The sequence below is a fragment of the Haliotis asinina genome, chromosome 2 (assembly GCF_037392515.1).
Source record: "Haliotis asinina isolate JCU_RB_2024 chromosome 2, JCU_Hal_asi_v2, whole genome shotgun sequence".
Lineage (NCBI taxonomy): Eukaryota > Metazoa > Mollusca > Gastropoda > Lepetellida > Haliotidae > Haliotis > Haliotis asinina.
In genome coordinates, this window is record NC_090281.1 from 6,845,016 (window position 1) to 6,854,295 (window position 9,280).

At 38.1% G+C, this 9,280-nt stretch overlaps 1 protein-coding gene across 1 annotated transcript; it reads left to right on the top strand.

Annotated features, from left to right (window-relative positions):
- The first annotated feature begins 6,438 nt into the window (after positions 1–6,438).
- LOC137274776 (neuronal acetylcholine receptor subunit alpha-6-like) lies at positions 6,439–7,554 on the top strand. Its single transcript, XM_067808109.1, has one exon. The coding sequence runs from the start codon at positions 6,439–6,441 to the stop codon at positions 7,552–7,554; it is 1,116 nt and encodes a 371-aa protein (XP_067664210.1).
- Positions 7,555–9,280: the final 1,726 nt, after the last annotated feature.

The window sequence follows — 9,280 nt, forward strand, 5'->3', positions numbered from 1 at the left end:
TGCCAGTAAGTACCGTTGTCGTTCTGCGTGATTTTGCATCAATCATGGCGTCACGCTGCACTAAAAGTTTGACAGTTTCTTATGAATTACCAAATTATTTCATTGTATCTATTTTTAATTTGCTATTTCTTGCTACGATACTCTTCCCCTGAACATACTAAGCGTATTGAGCCATTGTAAGCAATGATTAGACGGATGGATGTTGGAAAATGTCCGAAAATGCTACGCAGTGTAAAATTGGATTCTTTATTTGTTTACTAAAATGTGTGGGGAATTCAATGGTGCATTTGTCGCAGCTGACTATGAAATACACGTGATGTTATAGGCGTCTCAATACCGGCCTTCCCGAAACGTGATTTTGTAAACACTAACCAATATGGCGGAAAGTATGGCAAGCCGTTTTCACATTTATTCAGGAATTACAGATATCTTCAATTGTTTTAAAGATATCTGTATTATATTTATAGATATCAATAATGATTTAAAGATATCTGTAAATAATTGAAGATATCTCTAATTAATTTCACATATCCAAAATAGAATTACTGATATCTCAAAATGTATAAGATAATATTTCGTGATATATCTAAATGTTTTAAAGATATCTGCAAAACAATTACGATAATAGTGTACATAATTGTATTAGAAATTAATTCAAGATATCTTGAATTCAATTCAGCATATCTGGAATTCAATTCTAGATATCTTGAAATGATCGGTACATATCCACAAATGTATTACAGATGTCTTCAATTCAATTAGAGATATATCATTCAATTACTGATATCTTCAATTCTTGCTATTACTGATATCTAAATTGTTTTACAGATATCTTGAATTGATTTGAAGATATCTTGAATTGAATTAGAGATATCTTGAAATGATTTTGAAGATATCTTGAATTGTAACGGTTTCAAGATATCTTCAAATACTTCCGGCTACATATCCGTAAATACTTCCGGTTGGAAATGGTTGGTGACCATGCATGTACAGCTCTTACATGCCGACAGCCGAGATGCGGTCAAGACATGATCCTGTATCGCGGGTGAAAACACCGCCTGTATGAATTCTACCCACATTCTCGTGGTCTTTTACCCCTCGTAATTTTTTGAGTCAGTTCCTGTATCATCGCTAGCGAGCTAACACGTGTGGCAATGCGCCACATTTTTATAGTCTGTTTCGGATAGGGTTCTACAGTGGCGGTGCACTATGTTCATTCGAGCTTTCATTTTCGCCGTTTTTCACTTTTAAAGAACGAATAAACTTCTGCGGTTTTCATACACTTTTAACCATTAACATATAAAAGACTTCTGGTTAGTTTTGTGCGGAACACCAAATTAATTCTTTGAAAAGCTTGTGGTTAGTTAATACCGAGTGATTAAAAGTAGCCAAAAAGTCGTCTGCTTCCCTCTTGCTCGTTATGACGAAACCACAAACAGGTTACGTACATCTGTCGCCATAACACTGCAGCGAACCGCTGTGACGTCATGTAAGGAACGGTTTTCGGTTAGCTTTACACATGTATATAAAATGTGTAACAAGTCCGTAATTTTGCTGATTTCTCGACGTCAACTAAAACATGCAATCATTGCTTTGCCCTGAAGCCAAGGGTCGGGTGACGGTGTCACCATGCACAAACATCCGTCGGACCCGCAGTTCCTGCTTAATTGCTTGTTTGTGAAGCGAGCGTTGAAGAAGCCCTTGCTTAAAGATAGAAAATGCTGTTTAAGATTTGTTTTGATCAAGACAAAGAAAACCCCAACAAGAACACGAAAGTACCAACTAGTTGTAGTAAATGCTTAATGACCAAAAGGGTGTTTAATACTAACCTCGCTTTCAAGAGTGAAATTGTTATATTTTAATCAGTGTCCTGCAAAATCCTATAGGACACCAATTAAATGCGTATTTTACTTCCAGTAGAAAGTACTTTAAATTTTGTTACTCGGTGGAAATACACCTTAATGGCATTCATTCTCAGACTGGCGGATGTTAGCCACTAGGCGCTGCTATATTCTTTTCAAAAATCGTGGCGTCACGGGTTAAATTCAATTTGAGAAACTGTGTTTAGACAAACCAGTAAACAAGACAAATTATCCTCGGAAATGTACATGAATTCTACAGTGCCCCACATAGGTATAAATCACATTAATTCACGGAGGCCGCCACTCCGATTGGTTGAATCGCGAGTTAAAATTTGTCAAAAAGGTCGATTTAACGCATTTAAATGTCGAAATGGGTAGTTTTAATGTCGGGTTTCATTTGTAACGATACCAATAAATGATATATACAATTGTAACACTCAACCCAACCCCCACACACAACCCACCCACCCCCCCCCAACACACACACACACACACTATAGAGTATATGTTTAAGTTAATATATTTGCGACCCGTGAAGGTCCCGGGGTAGAATAGGCCTTCAGCAACCCATGCTTGCCATAAAAGGCGACTCAGCTTGTCGTAAGAGGCGACTAACGGGATCGGGTGGTCAGGCTTGGTTGACACATGTCATCGGTTCCCAATTGCGCAGATCGATGCTCATGTTGTTGGTCACTGGATTGTCTGGTCCAGACTCGATTATTTACAGACCGCCGCCATATAGCTGTAATATTGCTGAGTGCGGCGTAAAACTAAACTCACTCACTCACTCACTAATATATTTGCCTTTTTCTGACGCACATTTTCATAAGATCGTTGTATATGTATGTCGATTAGTATACATCTAACCTGATTCCCGTTAAAGGTATAAACATATTGATATTAGAGATAAAGCTAATGGATTCCCAGGTTCTTATTGTCTAAACAGCTTTAATTTAAATGTACAAATTTGAACATACAAATATTGTCTCACAACCACAGCTCTTTAGAACATTGCCCTGTGATTTGGCACACGGTGAAACTGTAATGTAAACATCCGGCGAATCTGTCCAGAGAAATGCACTTCATGACTGTAATAACAGTTACTACTGAAATGCTTATCATGAATTTAAGTTTGCTTGGATTTTGAAATCTAACTTTGGGGAATATTTGCTAGCATTGCGTGCCGCCAATGCTAAACACATACAGAAACGGACTATAGAAACTTGGCGCATGCGCACAACATGTCAGCAAGCCACCTCGCTACCGTTGATACAAGAATTGAACGGTTTACCGGCCTATTATTATTTAAATTCATGGTCATAAAATATGATATCTGGCAGTACATCGATATCAACGTTTTAATCAAAAGCCCACGTGAAATATTTCTAGAACGTCACGAGAAAATACGAGGGGTAGTCGGCCATGAGAATCTGAAGAGGGTTGTGGTGACTTTTTACGTCGCATTGGCGTTATTTCGGCCATATAGCGACGAATCTGGGTAGGATGTACAAAAGCGGTGTTCTCGGCCGCGATGCAGGATCACGTCTTGACAGTACAGGACCGCTTCTCGGCTCTCGGCATGTGCGAGGTGTACATGCATGGTCACCAGCCATTTTCCGAACCGGAAGTATTTAAGGATATGTAGCGGGAAGTATTTGAAGATATCTTGAAATTGAATCTATTCAAGATATCTTGAAATAATTTAAAGATATCTTGAAATTGAATCTATTCAAGATATCTTTAAATTATTTCAAGATATCTCTAATTCAATTCAAGATATCTTCAAATCAATTCAAGATATCTGTAAAACAATTTTAGATATCAGTAATAGCAAGAATTGAAGATATCAGTAATTGAATGAGATATCTCTAATTGAATTGAAGACATCTGTAATACATTTGTGGATATGTACCGATTCGATTCAAGATATCTTTAAAACAATTTCAGATATCAGTAATCCCTTAATATATTTTCTCTATTTGAGTTATCTTTAATTAATTTCAAGATATCTTTAATTCAATGCAAGATATCATTAATTATTTTAAAGATATCATTAATATGATTCAACATATCTTTAATTCAATTTGCGATATCTTTAATTTTATTGGAGATATCAATAATCATCTCAATTCGAGATATCTTCAATTCAATTCAAGATATCTTCAATTCAATTCAAGATATCTTCAATTCAGTTTAAGATATCTTTAAAACAATTCAAGATATCTTTAATACCTTAATAGAAGTGAAAACGGCTTGCAATAGGAAAGCGCACTTCGGCGTTCGTGTAAGTGATTTTTCGAAAACATCCCAACCGATTCTGGGTTCATCGGCGACGTTTCAGAATTATCATTACTGGTTAAATGAAAACTTGATATCAGTCATCATTAATATGCTATTTTTGAAATTCATCACTCCCAGTAATTATCCGATTTTCATATTTCAAAACATACTGCAAATAACGCTGTGAATCTCGATTTTGTACAGTTTGAAAAATGACGACATTTACGATGTAACCAATTTTGAAAGGCAATTTTAAGCACTGTAGCTTGGTCTGAGATAATAGTGGATGGTATCAAGAAACAGGGAATTTTCCGCAGAATTCAAAACTGTGAAGTATTTATATATGCGTGGTATATTTAGAATTTTATTGGACTTCAAAGTGAGGGATATAGAGGAAGGACATATATGTCCCTGTGGCATCCAGGGGGTTAACATTCCAACAGGACATGCCCGCCCTTACACGGCAAGGGTTGCTATGGATTTCTTGCAACCCTACAAAGTTGACTTACTGCCTTGGCCTTACCGGATCTCTCCCCGATAGAGCATGTTTGGGACGATATGGATCGACGTCTACGCCGTCTTCCTCTTCCGCCAGATAACGTCATTGACCTTGCAACAGAACTTGAGAGAATCTGTGGTGACATGCCACAAGTTTTCCTTGACAGGCCAAGTTTCACAGGCTCTGCTGTTTTCAATGCCGATGGTGGACATACCCGTTATTGAGCTTGTGACATGGCCGTTTGAACCGTCCCGCTTGTGGACTCATGACGTCACAGTTGACTTTTCAATTCTCCCTACTTGTTATGGTCTCGTGATGCCTCCATTAAAGATTGTGTGTACCTTTGACATTGTTATCCTACTTATCAACTGAGATACTATTTTGACAATGCACAGTTTCTTTATGTGGCTAGTATATAGTTCTTGTCGTGGTGAAAAAAATGCAAAATATGCATACCATGTTGTTATGTATTTACAAAATAAATACATGGTGTCAAAAAAGAAAAACGGCTTAATTTTTGTCTAGAAAACGACTTAAATTTTCTAAGTCTAAAAAACTAATTGCGTACATTTTGCATACATACAAACCACATAAAGACCTTGAAAGTTTTCTTAACAGCATACTTGTCAAAATTGTAAAGGAGGCCAAATTCCTGGCTCTTATATTTGACGCACAAATGAGGTTTGGCCTCATATTAAGTCACTTAAGACTAAATCCCTGAAGCCACTCGACCTGCTTAAAGTTGTTTCCAATTCAAACTGGGCAGGGGATCAAACTGCTCATCTTCACTCAAACAGATCACTCATTCGTTCCAAAGCTTATTATGGTTCCATTGTATATAGTTGGGCCTGTAAAACGCAACCTTAATTTTATTTTATTCTGCCCACCACCAAGGTCTACGCCTTTGACTTGGATCTTGTTAAACTTCTCCAGTGGAAGCCTTTAAATGGAGGCCGGTGAGTCATCTCTTACACAACGCCATATTAAATTGTCTTTATAATATATTAGAAGGCTAAACTCCAACGAATCTAACCCTTAACATAACTGTGTCTTGAGTCCACTCAATGAGGATTTCATATAATAGGACATCTTTTCTTCCGCCTCTAGGACACCGAATAAAACCACTTATCTCTGCTGCCCGTATTGAATTAGAACATATCGTTCCTTTCCGACATTTGTCTTCTCCTCCTTGGCAATTGGTTAAGCCACACTTTGAACTAACATTAACCACTTTTAAAAAAAGATATTAGAAATTGATATTACCATGGTCTCAAGTATAAATGAAGCAAACAGGACTTTAATGTCAACTGTACATCTGAGATCGTGCACGGAATCCTTGAAGCAGTTAGGGTATTGTATAACTAGCAGGAAGTACATAGGTAAAAGGCATTTTGATCTTTACATTTCAGCAAAGCATCTATTGACGATATTAACAAGGACACCGATATGAGTAGCGTGAGATTGTTGCCATGGCGTCACCATTTTCTATTTCCAGCTTAATTGAATGTAAAATGAAACCCGATAGCTTGTCGAAAGCTTGGTGGAGACAGGCATTTATACCGGAAGAGCAAATAACATCTGTTTATGCAGCACTTACCGATAACAAAGAGATGTGTTCCAACTTCCTGGTGGCAATATTCTTGTTAAATGGATGTGCGGCATTGACCACTCCAGCAAATGTAGTGTATGATCCAAACAAGGTCACTGCGATAACATAAGCAAAAGGTTCAACTGAAAGAACGCATGCATATATATCCATACAAATCATTCTGAGCACCACCACCATTGAAGGGCATCATGGATTTCATGTCGGCTTTAACACTTCCTTCCCTCATCATTTTGGCAAGTGCAAGTATGAACAATGCGAGCCAGTCAACATTAAGGAGACTGAAGACATATCTCCAAGGGGAAACAGAATCTGCTGGTATTAGTGTTGGCCTCACTGAGGGCAGACATGTTAGAATAAGTATAATGCCACTGTCCATCTCCAGTCTCAACGCCGCCGAACAGACCTTCACTTTTAGCGCTGGTGTCAGCATGCAATGGTTCGACCAAAATCTGGCTTGGAACAAAACTGAATATGACGATATTGAAAATGTTACCATCTCTGCAGATTACGTGTGGGTACCTTCTGTTGTCATCCCTAATGGTATCGACAACGTTGTACCAACTTCAACACCATCGCCAACCATCTATAGTGAAGGAGTTGGAAAGCTTCTATTCTTTGAGAGTTTCAAGACCAGTTGTCAAATAGACATCACTCTGTACCCGTTTGACCGGCAGCAATGCAATATCCTCCTCATGCCTGTCAATGGTTACACACTTGAAGTATCTAGGTCGTCTTTTGGCAACAGGCTACAATCTTTCTTCATTGAAAACAGCGAATGGGAATTGCTTGACATACTTGCCAAGGTGGAAGACGTCGAAATGCAAGCAATACCCACTTTTGCATCGTTTGAATTTCTTCTGAAACGCAAGAGCATGTTCTATATTGTGAGTATCATCTTACCCATGACCCTTCTTTCTCTGCTCAACGCCTGTGTGTTCCTCCTACCAGCTGACTCCGGAGAAAAGATATCCTATCTTATCTCAATATTTGTGTCCTATGCAGTGTTCATGAACTTCGTCAACGACTCAATCCCCAAATCTGGCGAGGTGTGCCGGATGTCCGTGTACCTGACTCTCGTCGTCTGCCAAAGCTGTCTTGCTATCATCGTAACTTTGGCCACTCTCAATAATATCTTCCTATGGCAGTCCAAGACAAACGTACAGCCTGAGAATGTACAAGTAGATATGAACAGTCATGAACCTCCGTGTGTGACGTCTGCATCAAACGCTCGTCGAACAGAACGCGCTTTGTTTGGAGTGTTCCTGCTTCTGGCTCTGATGTCCTTGTTGGTGTTTTGTGTATAGGACGAAATGCCTTATGAGTAATTACCATTTCAAATGCGTGATTTTTGCGATTTTTTAAGTGTTGCCCCCTGGTTGACTATGTGATTGAATATGTGCTTTCAATCTGGTCAATGATGTGCTTTAATGTTCTTGAACACACTTATGAAGTACAATATGGGCTTTCCTAAATCAGATGTACCTGACGGGAGATCAAATTCATTGTGGTCGAAAATGTGATCGAGTGTGAACAAACCAATTATGTGGCTTTGAACTCTTTCAACCCCTCATCTCCCATTTTTTTCTGTTGCAATGTGCATGCACAACGTGAGCCCCACCCCATGTCAAATCAGCCGTTGACGACATTTTGATCAGCCAAGAGACAGAGTTGTGCAAACGTCGATAAAATTTGTTCAACAGTTTGACATACTTGTGGCTTGGCAAAGGAACACATGGCTAAACAAGAGCTGAGGAACGTGACTTTTGTCAACATCAGAGTGGGACACATGGACTTGTTTTTGCATATTTCCAAATGAAATATTTCTGTTCTGTAGAGTTTTTGGTTTCGTGCCTGCATTAATCGTATATATGACCGAGTTTTTATGTTTGCGTGCGTAACAATGTTCCCCGCTTTAACCACTGATCTACTATACCGCTCCTACTATTATAAGGCTATGCCTTTGTATTGATTTGTGAACTTAATAACTTTTAGAATACAGTTGTTAAATACATTACAATTATTTGTTGTTTGTTGGTTGATTACCAAAAATAATCCGAAACATTACCCTTTGAAATGAGCATTGCCATTATCTCTAAGTACATCTTAAGATTGTTAGTGTGATTGCTATTGTGTTGTTGTGATAGTCCCATTTCTGGCAGTCCCATTTCTGACTGTGAGATTATCGCACCTCTTGACTGGTGCAGCGAGGTGTCCTGTTTCTGGCAGTGCGATTTCCGTAAAACCCATTTCTGGCAGTATGCTGTTCACACCTCTTAATTGATAGGTAATAAATTAGTAATTGGACTTGAGTAGGCATTAACGTCATTGATCTATGGTACCTTACTATGACAGACACAGGCAAGAAACATTTGCAATTCATATTAACTTATCATATATGTACGTGGATAACACAAAATATGATATTTAGAGTTCAAGTCAAAGGACATATCATATCCATCTAACATGACACCTTTCTCTGCCATCGTATGTCACCAAAATGCTGACTACCAAGTATTTATGCCTGTTATATTTCCTTCTCTCAATATACAATGTATTAAAACACTTCCTGTCTCCAAGTACACAATATACACCCTATCCAATCCAAAGTAAAAAAAGACTTCTTATTCTTAATCATTAGATGAGCAGAGCAATTGAGTAGGTAGGTAGATTAATGGATTAATTAAGGCTTAACTATCCAATCTAACAAGTATATATGCCAGTCATATTTGAAACTAAAAGTGCTTTATGGTTCAACTTCTTTATTATACAAGGTCACAACGTTTCGAGACAGATTCTAGTCTCTTCTTCAGGTGAAGTGAGGGTAAAACTAAAGGGTTGCAGTATATATACACATGACAGTTGACTGATAACAATGGGTAACAAGATATACAGGTTTCTATTAATTGATGTACAGGCTTCGATTGATAGATGTACAGGCTTCAACTTATGTACAGGCTTCAACTGATTGGTGTGCAGGCTTGTGTTGATTAGGTTAACGAGTTACAGGTAAAGATGTTTGGATAAAGGTTA

Bases quoted from the DNA above. Each gene is read 5' to 3' on its own strand.
- LOC137274776 (XM_067808109.1), top strand. From the start codon at position 6,439: ATGGATTTCATGTCGGCTTTAACACTTCCTTCCCTCATCATTTTGGCA.